The sequence below is a fragment of the Mauremys reevesii genome, linkage group 20 (assembly GCF_016161935.1).
Source record: "Mauremys reevesii isolate NIE-2019 linkage group 20, ASM1616193v1, whole genome shotgun sequence".
NCBI lineage: Eukaryota > Metazoa > Chordata > Testudines > Geoemydidae > Mauremys > Mauremys reevesii.
Genome location: NC_052642.1, coordinates 24474645 through 24491511, shown reverse-complemented (window position 1 = coordinate 24491511; position 16867 = coordinate 24474645). Strand labels below are relative to the sequence as shown.

At 44.5% G+C, this 16867-nt stretch overlaps 1 protein-coding gene across 3 annotated transcripts in view; it reads right to left on the bottom strand.

Annotated features, from left to right (window-relative positions):
* Positions 1 to 1005: 1005 nt before the first annotated feature.
* The window catches only part of SLC43A2 (solute carrier family 43 member 2), a 58517-nt gene continuing 42655 nt past the window's right edge, over positions 1006 to 16867 (bottom strand). For 2 of the 3 annotated variants that reach the window (XM_039507448.1, XM_039507449.1), the window contains exons 10-14: positions 12877 to 13015; positions 12418 to 12550; positions 10146 to 10219; positions 8609 to 8732; positions 6576 to 6737 (exon numbers count right to left, since the gene is read on the bottom strand). In XM_039507448.1, coding sequence (XP_039363382.1) covers positions 6576 to 6737; positions 8609 to 8732; positions 10146 to 10219; positions 12418 to 12550; positions 12877 to 13015 — 632 coding nt within the window. Of the gene's footprint in view, positions 6738 to 8608; positions 8733 to 10145; positions 10220 to 12417; positions 12551 to 12876; positions 13016 to 16867 lie in introns of all 3 variants that reach the window. The other variant, XM_039507450.1, reaches the window with a different exon arrangement.

Sequence of the window (16867 nt, the reverse complement as noted above, 5' to 3'; positions counted from 1 at the left end):
ATCTCATATCTCAATGTCTGTACTTTGACCTGTTAACCTTTTACCCCCAATCAGGGATATTGGGGATTATGTATTCCTTACACCAGCTGATCTTAAACCGAACTTCGCACCCCTTGATAATCTGTATGTTATTCCCCGATAACCAGAAACTTCTACACTTAAACTCTGTACCGTTCACTTTTTTAAACATCTTAATAAAGACTACAAGAACCACACACAACTTACACTAATTTACCTAACCACATTAGCCTTCCAAAGTAGTGATACAGATTTACAAAAGCTTCAAGTAAACAATGAATGTGTGGGGGGCGATTTTGGCAGTTAAAAAGCTGGGATCAAAGCAGTGCTAAGAAATTTATTTTTTTTCTTTTTTTACACAAGAACTTGGGGAAAGCAGTACTAGAGCAAAGTCAGAGCATGGGGTGAGGCAAACAAAGTTCTGGCCACTCTAAAGCCCAGATGGATTCTGCTACTTGGCAGTTGAGATTCTAGTTCCTACAAACTCAAGATACTGCTGCAGATTAGTCTGCATGAGATATCCTCACACCCTCCAAAGCCAGCATACAACACTTTAACCCAACACTCAGCCATTAGCTCTGGAATCATCTCGACAATAGCAACCTTCTATACCACAGTCACAAATGGTAGAAGGCCAGGATCCCATTAAAAAAAATAATAGATACTTACACATCCCTCAGATTATTCTATTTTTGATCCCGGTCTTCTCACTAAAGAAAGTTACTGTGCTAAAGTCTGCAAGCTGGGGTATGTAGCTGACTATCAGTAACTATTCTCAAAGTCCATCTGTTTATGCCAAAACCATGACCTCATCCTGCAGCCAGGCCCAGTGAAATAAAGCTATGATTTAGAATATCTTCTATAGAAGCCAAGTTTATGATGTTAAATTAAAAAAAAATGCATGCAGACTTATTTATGAAGGTACCAGCCTTCTAAAGTACAGGGCTCTGTTATGTCAGCTACACAGAAAATTGTCCCACACAGTAATGATTTTTTTATTTTAATTAAAAAGTACCCAAATACTTATTCTTTTTAAGAACATATAGCAGTAAAGGTATGAACTACATTTCCCATTTCCTTCAAGAAGGCATTAGTTCCAATAAGGATTTGGCATTCAATGAGAGAAAACACAAAACAATTGGGGGTGCGTACGTACTTAACCTGTATCCTATTTCAGCATAGGGGAATACAGACAAAGAATTGCCAGAGCTAGAATTTTGCAGAAATACTGGGGTTAACAATGCATACTCTTGCAAAAGTTGTCATCTCACTTACACGGAGGTCAGGACCAAGTCTGCGTCTGATCTGAAAAATGGTACCTTGAGCAGAAATGCACCCACCAGCACCAGGCTCAGTCTGATGCAAACCTGACAAATTATTGCTAAACAAGAATCTCTCATGTTTCTGGGTGGGGAAAGAAATTGGGGTCCTAATTCCCACCCTTGTGGTTTTTAACCTTAATTTTCTGTTGGCTTTGGGGTGGGGCTTTTTGCATTTGAAGTCTGGTGTTTTTTCATTAGCTTGACAAATAATGGACAAGTGGCTCTTTGGTTAAACTGCAGTACAATCCATTTGTCAGAAGGTATTGTGTAATGTCCTATGCTTACATCTCCCGTCTCTCCCCTCAAGAGATCAAGGTGTTACCTTTATGATGCTCAGCCTCAAAAAGACTATAGTGATTAGTTTAATACCATATTTATTATTTAGAGTACTGTAATAATACACATCACTTTACAAACACATAAGATGACACAGACCCTGCCCCAAGGAACATATGGTATAACTCAGACAAATACAAAAGGCAAAGAGGAATGATCACAGCACTGGGAGGGGATTAATGCTTCAAGGTGAAGAGAAGAAGTAAGTTTAGAGGAAGTAAAGGGAGGTTTGCTTGGCACATGGGAAGTTGTTCCAAGGGGAGTGGGGGGGGGGGAGGACAACAGAAAAAGATTGGGTGGAGTGCAGGACAATGGGGGTTGAAGTGTGCACAGAGATGGGGTAGATAAGAATATGTATCTATAAAAGCAGTCACTGTTTCAGTTAGTTCCACAGAAGCAAATGTTGTGAAGTTTTCATTGAAAGGTGCTATTTTACTGCCACTTCCCAGCAGAAGCACCTAGTGATGTAGGTTAATAAATTCATATTAACTCTGCACTTCTAGATTGGAATACAGATTCATGTGGATACAGGCAGCCAGGAAAGTATCACTGAAAGGTGTAGCTACAAAAATATTGTAAGTATTTGGTTTGTCCTGCATTCCAATGTTTGTCTCTGTATTCTGTCTCCTAAACTAGTCAGCTTGTCAAAATGGAAGCTTTCTACTTTACTGATGTTGTTTTAATTATAATCTCATTATTTTGCAGTTTTCCTCTAAAAAGACCTGTGGAGTAGAGGCCACTCTCACTATGCTGGGGGCAGTTATATTAATTACTGCAAAAGTGTTTAGGTCAGAATGAATCTTTCAGCAAAGTTTGCCTTTGTTTTCTGCAAATATCCACTGGCCAACCAGTTATATATTAAGGCCTGTTTTCCATACAGCTTTTGGATTTTTAGAATCCTAAATAAAAAGGCCAATCATATGCAAAAAAGTACCCATATCAATGCCAGAACCACCCCAAAATGCATGCACACTTTCTATACAGGCACCCCTTAAACACAGACTCTCAGAGACAGCCACATCATTGAAACAAGCATTTGCAGACCAGCTGTGGGCCAGTCTTCTGTTTGCAGACATACAGGGGACATACACTGATGAGATGAGCTGTCTCTTTTTGGATTGGAAGTGCGTGGAGTTGAGAGTGATGCACAGAAAGCATCTGAATGCTAGAAAACTTTTCTAGCAATTGGAGATTATGAAATTGATGCAACTCATTTGCCAGAATTTCAACATTAATGCATTTAAAGGACCTGTGCACATGTATTAGGGGTTCTTCTCTGGATCATGTCTCTGGACACACTGAGGACAAATACCTCATTAAACTCACTCTGCTGTTAAGGAAACATGTTCATGGGCAGCTTAATTTATGATAGCAAGACATGTTAAGTAGGAAGTGTCCTTGCAGAATACACATGATATACAGGAAAGGACTATATTCACCATTGTAGGGGTGGGAGTATTTTGGTTGTCCAGTTAGACCTTTACATAGACACAGAAGTCTCTTGTTTCTCAGCACTTATACCACTCATCACCATGGCATCTTAGCCCTTTACAATATTAAATATTATAAAGCCAGGTTATCAAACAGTTGTGGCCAGATCTGGTCCAGGTAACTAATTAATGAGAGCCCCATAACTAGGTTCTCCACAATCTCAGTTTAATTTTTTGGTAAATTATGTTTCTAACCTACATGAGGGCAGAAGTAACCTTCACCTATGAACCAATTGTAAGCCATCACCACAATGCCTGCCTGAGGCTGCAGAGACTATGAAACAATGACTCTGGCATTAATTCCTCTGCCTTCTATTCAAGTGAATAGGGTATCAGTTCTAAAGCCTAGAGATCACACATCTATGTCAACATTAATGATTGCATTGCTGGAATAGGAGGGATTTAGGAGTTGCAATTAGGGGATGTAAATGCAGGAATAAATGTTTAGTTATTCCATAAATGCTGTATTGTCCCAATTTCTGTGTGAGCCTCCCACAAACATCAGTGTGGTCTCTGCTGTGGAACAAGGGGAACGTGCCCCTTGAATTTATATCCTAGTCCCCTTACCATGATTAAACATAGAATCTTGGGCTCTCCTAATGAATTTGAGACCCCAGTTAATAAGGTTTCCATGCAACTAAGCTGTAAGGTCATGCAGCTGGCAGGCTGTGATTCTCAGACTGTCTGCAATCGTAAGACATGGAACTAAGGATTCTGCTTGCAATTTTCAAAAGCACCTACTGACTTTGGATGCTCAGAGCCAGTTTAAAAGGGCCTGTTTTAGGGAGGGTGGGTATTCAACACTTTCTGAAAATTAGGCCCCTTTAAACTCTCTCATATTGGGCATCTAAAATCACTAGTCAGTCACTTTTGAAAATTAGGTCTCTGTCTTTACCACATTATTCTCTAAAGCTGATGGAGTAAGCTGACTGCAGTTCATGCCACAATTCGGACTCAAAGATTTTACTAAAATTCTGATGCATTATGTGAGCTGATCTTTCCTTGTTGCGTAAACAGTCCGGGAGTGAGCAGGTGTGCAATATCAGAGCAGTTAGGTGTAGCAACACTTGGAAATACAGAATGCAGAAATCTACAGAAAACCATCCAGAAATACTCTCATTACAAGGAAATTAAATTATTGCTGGTGTGTCTTCCAAGCATGTATGTACTTCAGATTTTTCTCTACCGTTTAAGGCCTAAATTGCCAAGTTGAGCTGTACTCCCTAGTTGTTGCTCGACACAAGGAAAAGAAGCTGAGAAGGGCAGTAAAATATCTCCAAAGCTCCTCAAACTTGTAAGAAGCCACCAGAATAGAATAAAGTAATTTTGCATTGATGCAGTATTACAGCATAAGACATGGTTGCTTTTGAAGTGTGACAACTGATAAAGGCAACAGGTAAAAACCCACAAATGTTTAAAATATACTCTTTAAGTGGCAGGAATCTATTCAAAACAAGCAAGCAGCTCTGAAATAAATGTTTTGTCATTGTTTTGTAAACAGCTTATGGGATTTTACAATATAGTAACACCAGAGGGCGCCGCTGCTCAATCATTATCCACAGGCAACCTAACTAGCGATGAGTCTGTTAAGGATTCTAACAGTGATTCTTTTCCATGGTGCCATTTAGAATGCCTGCAGAGCTTACTCTTTAAATGGAAAGGGCTCGGGTAGTCTGCTCACCTGAATGTTTTAATTTTGTATAGCAAAGATGTTGGCTTTCACTCTGACAAACTCCCCTTCTTCCCCCTAGTTCCAAAGTCACTTCTGACAGAGCATTCAGATGCACCATTGTTTCTTAATCCCAGTTTGGAGTTACTGGACAGTGACAGCAGAGTCTTGTGCTTTTCCTGCTTGGTTTAGAGGTGAAGTTCAAGAAACTCTCTCCCCTGTGCCAGGCATTGGAGATACTGTAAGACTGAGAAAGCACCACTACTGCATTTGCCGTAGAACACCAGACTCAGGGTTTTCCATAATCTCCCCACTATCACAATCACTAGCTCAGCTCTGCCACTAGGAGTGTTAATGCATACCAGCCACTGGCATTTAACCAGTGTTGTGTAACCCTGCTCAGAGCAGGTCGAGATGGAACACAGGCAGCCTGTCTGCACTAGTGCTCCCACCATAGAGCTGAGTCACTGATAGCAATAGCAGGAAGGTTATGGAAAAACAAAGTCCAGTGTAGACAAGGCCTAGGAAAGACATGGCTAGAAGAGATAAGGAGGCCAAAAATTCCCTTTGTATTCTCTCCATTTCTGAGCAGTGATCTCCTCAGGTACCCCCAGTCCACTTTTCTGTGAAGTCTACCCAACCCACAGTCAGTGATCTCCATCTGTCCTGTCCAGAAAGAGCACAGACATCCTAGGAGGCTCCTCTCACACTGCCAACCAGCAACTTTTTGGTCAGTTACAGTTAAGCTGGTGTTCAGCAGTTCAGAGTGATGGATTCTCTCAAAGGGGGCTGTTCTCTGAGCACAGGATGTTAAGAGGCTACTGCTGTGAGGTACTGCTGATATTTAGTGAAATTTTCTCACCATGTCAATCTTCCATGTGGTCACAGGATCCAGTTACTACATGCAAGTCCACTTCTGCACTGTTGGTTCTTTTCAACAATAAGACAAATCAACAAAACCAGCACCTAGAAACAAAGTTGTTTTGCACCATAGGACCCAGTTTTGAAAAAGCCTTTCAGCTCTACTCAAAGATTATCTCCACACTACCAGCTGCTGCTCCTCTCCCAGGGTCACTGCAGGGAGAGGAGAAGAAAGGCAACACTTCTTAAAGCACTTCAGACAAGGTCCAATTTCCAGCTGAATGGTTCAAGACTGCAGGCATCTTACCATATAGAGAAAGCTTACAGGCAGGGGTAGAGGACTCTCCGGCTGCTGGAGTGTGGGGAGGGGGAAGAGCAGTCAGCTGGACCCTTCGTTCTGGCACATGTGGCAGAATCCATTGCTCACTAACCATCTCTTTACATTATATGGAGAAAAAGTTTGAGTTCAGCCTCAGAGATTAGTGTTTAGCAATGAACTGAAAATCTACTTCTGCAAGACACGGCAGGAAGTCCCCTTTCCAGTGTGCACAGCACAGGGATTTCAAGCAAGGGACTAGTGTCCTGTAGCCAAGCTTGGTAATGGTGAGTAAAATATTCTCCTGCAGCCAAGACAGTGCCAGTTAGGGCAGGCTTCAGCTCATTCAATTTGTGATCTGTGTAGCTTTTAGAAAAGGAAAGAAGAGAGGCCTCCTCCTGGCATGTGTCTCAGAAACATACTCAGTCTTCACTCTAAGCCAGCAGACCATGCTGTGTGAAGCTGGCAGAGCATGGAGATAAGGATCATGACTTGGGCCAGAGGTAGACCCATTGAAGTGGCAGGGGAACTCGTGAAAAGGAGGCTCTGTTTGAAGCACTGGCTTAAACAAAGGCTTCCTCATTGGGAGTGCCATTGATTTTGAGGAAGAGTTTGGCATCATCACTTCTCTGCTGTTTCTCTCTTTCTAGCTTGTGTTTATAGCAGATCAGATAGACCGGCAGGCAGAAGCCCAGCATACTCACTCCAAGAAGCCCCACGTTCACCTACAAGGGCAGAGACAAGCAGCATTAGATGATAGGTAGGAAAGAAACAATCCAGTCGCACACACACGCCCCCCCCCCCCAAAGCTAGCCCCAGGGCCTCATTATTTCACTCACTTATGTTGGACGTGAGAGATGCCCTGCTCAATACATCTGCAACAGCTTACGTTTTAGTTATACAGCATTACTAGCAGACTCTGCATAGAGAGCTACTGGCAAATGCTGCAAAAGCATGTCAGTCAGTGCCATGTTTGAAGAATTTCTTGCTAGACAGAAAAGGCAAGGCAGAGCAGTCACAGCCATGGCTATGACAGACTTCAGCCAGTCTATAACACTGACATTTTCTCAGTCTCTCATGCTCATGGGAAGGAGAAGGGGAAGAGGCAGAACAGAGACTGGGGCTATTCTATGCCAACACTGCTGGCCCTGCAGTTGAGCTAAGTACTACTGGAGTACACACAGCATCTGCAGTGGTGGTTTTCCTAAGAGCTGGCTGTCATACTCAGGAATTAAGCTTCGTCCTGTCTAGTTTGACTCCAACTCACTCATGAGACTGCTTGCAGGCTTCTTCTTCATTCCTGCACCTCCAACAGAGCCATGTAATCCTTCTGATACAATCTATCCTTGCCCCTTCTAAGCAGCTCTGCTTCAGGGCTTTAAGCAAGTTGCCTGATACAGGGTTGGTGAGAAAGACCACACACAGCCCCCATCCTGGACAGGCACCTGACCTTCACAACTCAAGATTAGTGCAAGCAGCAACCCACAACTCAGTGCTCACTGGAAATACTGAGGCTTGCAGCTCACTGGCGAGAAGTTCTGCTGCACTCGCTATCAAATGGAGAGAGAGAGAGAGAGATTCCCACCTAACAAACGATCTCACTACACCTGCTGCACATGAACTGGTAACAGAAACTAATGCTGCAGCTTCCCTTCCCTTTCTTAGGTCCTTTCCATTCATACTGGTGGTTGTGGTGTTTCAGTGCATAAATAAATAATGAACTTCTAGAAAGAAAAAAAAATTCAGCCTGTCTTCTTGAAGGCATTTAGGGCAGCCAAAGACAAAACAGACAGGTCCAAAAGCATACAGAATTCCTAACACATCTGAGAGCTGCTGAATAGCCTCTAGAATACCTCCATCTGCACAGGAAAGGAACATCTCCTGGAGGGCCCATCATCACTGCCAGCACTCCCAAAGGAAAGACATCTGATTCCTCACCTTTATTGAGCAGAACCCCTTTCTGCAGACTTACTCCTGACCTCTCAAGGAGAACATGAGCCCTATGGCCCTACAACCAGGTTTCCTAAGGCTAATGACAGACCCCAGCAGAGCTGGAAGTATGAACTGGATTCTCCTCATCCCCATTTCCCATATCTTCACTGGTCAGATTCCAGCACTCACCGCTACTCGTATAAAGAATCATCTACCCTGGAATGCCCAGGCACATGGCATCAGCCAAAACGATGGCTAGATTTAACACAGGGCTCATTAACTTTAACCACACATCTTACTAAAGATAATGTGAGTTAAGAGAAGTTTAATAAGGCATAGTCTGGTCTGTGCAGGCATTAATGAGGAAGGAATCTATAAAACATACCCCAGAAATAAACAGCATTGCACTTGGGTGGGCAGGTTGCCTTCCTCTAGGGCAGTTATTGGTCACAGTCTGAGGTGAGCAGTGTCTTCAGGACCCACAGTCAAACATCAGTGCCCACCCCTAGATAGCTGATCACAGCATAGGTCTGTGCGTAGAATCCCCTTCATTTTGGTTGGTTCTGTTGAAAAGGAATCCCCTCCCCACAAATGAAAGTGGACCCCACCACCAACCCTTCATGCTAAGTTTGGGGCAAACTATATTTACTCTTTCCTCCCTTACCCAAAGAGGGTCTCCTTTCAATGGTCCCATCATTGCCAGGAACAAGGGCTGCTGCAGAAGAGCAAAGAGGGCACTGACCAAAGACTGCAGTCCCGTCAAGCTGCCAAATTGCGTTGAGGGGTATCTGTCGACGCAGAAAGCAACATAATTACCACACCCCACCTTGAATCTTTTGTGCTACTCAGGGGACCAGACTGGGCATCTCTCCCAGCTCAGCTGTACAGAACTCAGGAATTTCTCCTTGTGTATGAATATTATGTGTATTAAGATTGGCATTTAAGGTGATGCAATTCAGGGGCGAAGTGTCTCTTCTCTGGATTATTCTCTGCCTGAATTTTCAAATTTAGGGGGTTTTGTTTGTTTTTTAAACACACAAAATTGCAGATTAAACATAGTGCCATAGTCAGCACAGGCCAGTTGTATTCTGTAACTCTTTGGAGTGCTTCTCAGTACCCAAAGGAAACAAAAAAGAGGGAAAACAATAGTTTTTTGTAGGGGCTTCTTCAAATTGTACATCCATCTGAGCCAGCATCTGAGGCTAGGCCATCAATTTCATTCCCACAGCTCATCTGGGCACAACAACTAACTCACTCTGGAAATCACCAAAATGCTGTACAACGGGTTAGCATGTGCCAGACATGTTTTCCTATTTAGAAAAAAAGTCTGATCCTCTGCCAAGTTCAACTAGGTTGTTGATTGGAAAGTCGTTGAGTAGTAGATATTACTTATGAAAAGCAAGTCTTAGGACAGGTTAATGTCTTTGTTTTTCCATGATTGTGCAACTTTTAAATTTGACACTTAGAAAAAGAGGTGGGGTTGGACAAAACTAACATCTTAAAAAAAAGTTATCTACAGCAAAGGTTATTGATCTGTTTGTCCATCAGTCCAAGAGTTCAGGTCAGAGGAAATCGATCTTCCCATTGCTCAGAAAGTTTTTTTTAGTTTTGGAAGAGAACACTGATGTATATATATTGAGAACTTGTACATGTTGGATACAGAATGGATGGTCCACTCTACTGGGTAAAGGTGCGTAGGCCTCATTAACTATGTGTTTATTTTGAGCAATGCTCTGACAAGCTGATAAATGTCTAGAAACAGCTCCATTCTCAGAGCAGACTAGCTATGTGCCCCAGAAGTCAGAGTGCCCTGACCAATATTTAATCAAGACATGTACCTGTACTTACAAGTACTCATAATTAGGGAAAGTTAGCTAAACATTTCAAGCTTTTTAACCCATATGGTGGCGAAGCCAGTTTAGGATGAATTGCACCTGAGGTCCACATTAAGCATATCTGTGCTTGTTTCACTGCAATAAGTAACTACAGGCCAGCATTAGGCACAAGCAAGGAAAGTAATCACCTGGGACACTGCAGTCCTGCTGCCAAGTCCTATGGTGACACAGAGTAAGCCATAAGTGGACTCGGTTGTTCCCTCTGACAGCAGGATCTCACCATCATGTGTCCCTTCCACCCTGGGTCTTTGGGTAATCAAACCCTCAGGCCAGTCACATGCTGTATATGAGCAAGGTTAGACTTACACAGCTGCATAGAGGCCTCCCACCGCTGAGTGGATGAATCCTCTCACTATCGTGTGCAAAATGAAGGAAAGGATCTGAAAGAAGCAGAAAAAATGCTGAATAGCAGTCTAAAACCACCACTCCACCTCTGTCCCTGCTGCTCCTCCAGTTCCAGGAGAGGCTTAAGCGGCTCCAGAAACAAAGCCCCCTTCACATACTAGGGTCAGCACAAGGACACAGACTGTCTGAGACGATGGCACATTGTGCTTTCTGAACCTGACTTATCTTTTTCTCCTGAAAATTGTTACGTCAGCTGAGATGTTGACAATTGCAGCAGAACAGCAATCTCTTTTAAAGGTTCCATATAATAGGAGCATATGGATTACACTCTTGGATCTAGCTAGCTAACATGGCCTGATCTGATCTACTTCAATGGGCTTTAGATCAGGCCCCTGGTACCCACATGGCTGAGTGGCACCTAAAATTAAGATCTCTCTCTTCCCCCTCTATTCAGCTAGAGCTGTGGTCCAGCTAGTCAATACCTTCTTCCCCAATGCTAAGAAACAGGACACCATGCAGTTAATCTTCTGTTAACATCATCATGTTTGTACCCTAGAATGTACCCTTTCACCCCAAGTTCCTAATGCTGCCTGGAATTTGTTCCCAGTTACAGTTCCCCTTTCTGCCAAGGAGTATATCCCACACTTCAGTCTGTCTGCAGAAGGGAGGTTGCTGTTCTGAAAGCGTATCCTCGGGTTTTAAAATGGTTCAGGCACTTGAACCATTACTGGAAATGCCAAAGTTGAAGAGAGATCTGCATGCCTGCTCTCTCCTTAGCTTTATTCACTCACTTCCAGCTTGATCCTCTCTAACAGCTTTGAGAGAAAAATGAAAACAAACAAACAAACAAAAAAAAAAAACCATTCAGTGTGTGCAGGGGGGGTGAGGAGAGGAAAAGCTGGCATCCTCCCAGTGCATTTTGTGCTATAGAAATGTGGGGCTGGATGGAAACTCGAGAGGTCATCAAGTCCTGTCCCCTGATGTCTCATACCTCTGCCAGGTGCATACCACAGGCCAAACATTTACATAGGTATAACCCCACAGATACTAAAGGGCGTAACGGAGGACAACATTTGGCCCACGACTTGAACTGTGGAGTCTGTGCAGGTATCATGCTGTTCTGCTTTACAGATTTTCTAGGAATCTCCTGCTTATCTGTAGCTCAGGCCTGGATTAACAAAGGCACTACTGACAAGAGCTGGTGCTCTAGGCCTAAATCTCAGGGTTTATTTATTTATTTTACATGAAAGTGTGTGTGTTTATAGTCCTCATACTTGTAAAGGCCTGAAAACAGGAACACAGTGCAGACCAACTCAGTGTCATCTGCCTGAGCCTGCAGAGTGCCCAAAGCAACAGCTCTAAAAAGGTGTTAACTGCCCCCATACCTTTAACTGGATTATCTCTGAAACTCACTGGACTGGGGGGCCCTGCCAAGACTAGCCCAACAGAGGACTCTGCTTGGAGATGCATCTCTGCCATTAGTCCCCTTGGTGTTGCCAACTCCAGTGATTTTTCCTAAAGCCCCAGCTTCTGGACTCAGATGATTACAGGGAGTCTCAAATTTAATTTAAATATAAAAGTAAGTTCCTAGCTTTTGTGGTTAATGAGAAAAGCTAGTAGAGTGGTTTAAAATAGAGTTACAAGTAGTAAACACTGGGGGTCTCTTTATTTTCCTTCTAGTTTTTGGAGTCTCTGACTCAAGATTTTTGAATGTGGTGACCAATGCTGCATCATGGCTCTACTGGAAGAGCCCACCCACCCACCACACAGACATAGAGCCATGCTGTAGCCATGGCATGGGGAGTCTGGCCACAGCACTGGGGCAGAGACAAGGGAGACCCAGTTGTCTTAGCCTGTCATTCTATATTATGTTCTAATTTATCCAAGACAGTTTCATTGCACATTTAGCCCAGGAACCATAGGCACCGACTTCCCCTCTGCCCAAGACCCCACCCCCACTCTACCCCTTTCCCCAAGCCCCTACTCCACCCCACCTCTTCTCCTCCCCCAAGCATGCTCCATCCCCACTTCCAGCCCCTGCATTCTGTTTTCGGTGAGCAGGAGACACTGGGAAGGAGGGGGAGGAGTGATCAGTGGGGCCAGCGGCAGGGGAGCTTGGCTGCCGATGGGTGCTAAGCACCCACTAATTTTTCCTCCAGCCCTGGAGCACCCCCAGAGTCGGCACCTATGCGAGGAACCTTGCAGTACACCACTCCTTTTGTGAAATACTCACCTGCAAAGGCAGGTTAGGAATGAGACAGGTAATTCCAAATCCAACTAGTAGTATGTTGGTGAACACAAAAGCTCTTGTGGCATTCGAAATCTTCTGAATCTGGCGATCACGTTTTTTCTTTTTTTTACCATCTCTGGTGGGAAAGCAAGGAATATATAACAAAGGCAGTGCAGCAGCTACTAGAACTCACAACTAGGAACCTGAGAAGTCAGAGGATACAAGAAACCAAAATCCCCACATTGGCATACCCGAGTCTTGGCCTGTACCTGAGACTCCAGCCTCATCTACAAACAGAAGTTCCATCATTTAACTAAAATAGTTTATGGCAATCAATCAGTTTAGTTAAATTGGTGCAAATCCCTATATGGACTCATAGTCAATTTACTACAGAATTAGATCTTTTAGTTTAATTGGGTCCGTTAAAGATATCAGATTGGACCTGCAATGTGTGCTACCTACTGATTAGCATCATTCTCATCAGCCTGTTCTGAACCATCATCACATTCCTTCAGCTTCCAGTCCATGATGTATCCAATCATGGGGGCAGTCATCAGGCAGAGCAGCTGCAACACCCCAAAAACAGAGGTGTAGAGACTCACTGCAGAGAAAAAAAGAGACAAGATGTCAAAGTCCCCCAATGGGACTCAGCAGTAACAGAAAACAGCAGCAGGTCCCATTTCATAACAATTGGTCATTTTATCCACTCAGGCCAGATCATTGGTAGCCTCAGACTAGGGGGATGGGGGTGTTGTCTTATTTATTGCTCAGAGTCCCAGATCAACTGTAGCCCTGCAGGCAAAAGTGTGTTACACTGGATTTGCCACACCTGTCCACTCTAGCCAGGGATATATATCATCATTTCCAAGAAGAAGTAAAAACTCTAGCAGTAGCTAGTTCCCAGGAAGATGGCACCTGGAAGCTGGCTAATTTACAGGATAGAGCAGTGGCCAAAGAGTGGCACTATATGCAGCAGAGAGGCTTCTGACTGTGAAGAGTCTGCTGACCCTGGTCTGAGAAGGAGTAAGTCCTTGCCTGCCAACCTCCAGCCAGGAATCTTCTCCCCTCCCTTGCCCTGTGATTCTAGCTGTGCCTCCCTCTGCTGCTGGTTTCCAATTCTGCCCTAGGGCTAAGAACTAGTAGGGGAAGTCATCGGGGCAGGTAGGACCCACTGTGGGAAGGTAATCATGGTTTTTTTGGAAGACAGGCCAGGATGAAAAAGCTAGCTGCCTGCTGCATGCTTAGGGAGGGGGCTTGTTTTGGTGAGGGAGAGGAAGGTGGGAGGAGCAGGGGAGGAAGTAGGATTCCTAGCAAGGGAAGGGCCCAAGGGTATCTTCTCCCTAAGGGCTAACTGTCAGAAGAGTAATTAGCAGAGACTGGTAATTACCTCCCTGCCTATCACTGTTTGTTAGCCACAGAAAGACCAGGATCAGGGATGGGTTTAGAGAAGGGAAGAGTTTTAATAGCCAGTGGTCAGCAGTCACAGGAGCCAGGACCCTCAGTGCTGTTACTGCAAGGTTCCCCCAAAGAAACACTTAACAGCACTTTATCTACATGTTTGTTAGACACACCATGCAGCCAAGCATCACCGAAATACAGGAAGGAAGGGAATGTTAGAAGTGTGCTTAAAACACCCAGCTTACCTGTATCCATCACTGCATTGGCAAAGCAGCAGCAGCAAGAGAGGAAATGTGGAAAAGCAAAAAGAGATTAGCAGCAGAAACCCCAGAAGCCTACTATACCCACCAGGACAGACAGAGAGGCACAGATAGGAAATGAGCTCACAGAGCAATTGCTTCATTCCACAGCAGAACCTAAAATATAAAGTATCAGAGAGGAAGCCGTGTTAGTCTGGTTCTGTAAAAGCAGCAAAGAATCCTGTGGCACCTTATAGACTAACAGACGTTTTGCAGCATGAGCTTTCGTGGGTGAATGCCCACTTCTTCGGATGCAAGAGTGGAAATTTCCAGGGGCAGGTAAATATAAGCAAGCAAGAAGCAAGCTAGAGATAATGAGGTAGATCAATCAGGAAGGAGGTGGCCCTGTTCTAGCAGTTGAGGTGTGAAAACCAAGGGAGGAGAAACTGGTTCTGTAGTTGGAAAGCCATTCACAGTCTTTGTTTAATCCTGAGCTGATGGTGTCAGATTTGCAGATGAACTGAAGCTCAGCAGTTTCTCTTAGAAGTCTGGTCCTAAAGTTTTTTTGCTGCAGGATGGCCACCTTAAGATCTGCTATTGTGTGGCCAGGGAGGTTGAAGTGTTCTCCTACAGGTTTTTGTATATTGCCATTCCTAATATCTGATTTGTGTCCATTTATCCTTTTTCTTATGGCTTGGCTACACTTGCAAGTTGCAGCACTGGTAGAGGCTTTCCAGCGCTGCAATTAGTAACCGTCCACACCTGCAAGGCACATCCAGCGCTGCAACTCCCTGGCTGCAGCGCTGGCTGTACACCTGGCCAGGTTGGGGTGTAGCGATTGCAGCGCTGGTGATCCAGCGCTGCTCATCAAGTGTGGACACACACCAGTGCTTTTATTGGCCTCCAGGGAATAAGGAGATATCCCAGAATGCTTTTAACTAAATTACTCTCTTTGTTTTGTTATGCAGCCTCTTTGTTTTGTTGTGAACTCGATCGGAGGTCCGTTGAACTGCTTATCTAAAAAAACAAACACTGATCACAGCAAACAGGAGCTATCTGTACCTGGCTGTGAACGATCAAATGAGAGGCAGGGAGTGAATGTTTGCTTGACAGAGAAACAGCGTTGGAGGCAGGCTGTTTGCAATTAAGACTAAGGGTTCACGAACATTTTGTGATTTTTCAATCCAGGAAAGCTAACACACAGTGTTGGCTCCAAAAATCCACTCTCTCTATCTTCCCCGCTCCCTGTCACAGTACACCACCCTCCACCCCCCTCTTTTGAAAAGCACGTTGTTGCCACTTGAATGCTGGGATAGCTGCCCATAATGCAGCACTCCCAACAGCGCTGCAAATGTGGCCACACACCAGCGCTGTTCCTGCACAGCTGCATGACCAGCGCTGTAACTCCCAGCGCTGCAACTTTCAAGTGTAGCCAAGCCCTTAGAGACTGTCCAGTTTGGCCGATGTACATAGCAGAGGAGCATTGCTGGCATATGATGGTGTATATTACATTGGTGGATGTGCAGGTGAATGAACCGGTGATGATGTGGCTGATCTGGTTAGGTCCTGTGATGGTGTTGCTGGTGTAGATATGTGGGCAGAGTTGGCATCGAGGTTTGTTGCATGGATTGGTTCCTGAGCTATATAAATATATATAAATAAATATAAAGAGCTCCCCAGCTAATCGAGAAGAGTTTACAAGCAGCATTGTGCAACAGCTAGTGTAGGCTCAGGAGGAAACGCTGCGGCGTCCAGTTCTGGTGAGTCACTGGGGAATATTCTCCACAATGCTCCCCCTACCCCTCCTCGCCACATATCATGTGATTGTGGACTTGTGCATGACACAGAGGGGCTGATAAATCAGAGCCAGTGCAGTTCTGGAATAAGGATCAAGAATCTGAAACTGCCCACTTCAGCACTAAGTGCCCACAACTGCAAGCAGAACAGGACTAAGTTCAGTACCCTCCTCCCTACATGTCTTCATCACAAAGAAATACAAACATGTACAATGCCCATGAGGCATGCTGGAGGCATTGGAGCGGAGAACTTAAACCCTTCTTCTACCCTGTGTAAAAAGAGCAGAACTCTAGCTGCCCCTCATCTCCACCATGCTCAGGAATGTTTGTAGGTGGGGTCAGCACCTGGCACACTGTCTCCAAGGATCTGCCTAGGATGCCAGGAGTCACTGCATTTGTCATCATTAGGACAAAGTAAGGAATCTGCAGCTCCAGTCTCAAGCAGACACACTGCTAGCCCTCTAGCACAGGGGTTCTCAAACTGGGGGTCGTGAGATTACTACATGGGGGTTGTGAGCTGTCAGCCTCCACTCCAAACCCTGCTTTGCCTCCAGCATTTATAATTGTGTGAAATATTTTTTTTAAAAAGTGTTTTTAATGTACAAGGCGGGGTCGCACTCAGAGGCTTGCTGTGTGAAAGGGGTCACCAGTACAAAAGTCTGAGAACCACTGCTCTAGCAGATGTGTCCTTATTGGATCCACAGGCACTTTCACACCACAGCATCCTCCTCCAGCTAAGACAACAGGGTTTGAAGGAGTATCACCCTCCCAAAAGACTGAGCCATCTAGCAAGGGTTTTAATAAGAGGCCAAGAAGTTCACCCCATGGCAAAGAGCATTTCCCCCATATCACGCCTAACCCTCTCCAGCCTTGGCATCTAGAGGCGAACTGTGGGGACTGGTTAGGAGAGGGGAGAGAGAGGGAGAGACTGTTCTCTTTGGTCCTGCAGTTGCTCCAGACAGGATAATAAATTAAAACTGGGAGCCCTCAAAACCCACTTCTACTCAATACCTACAAGAA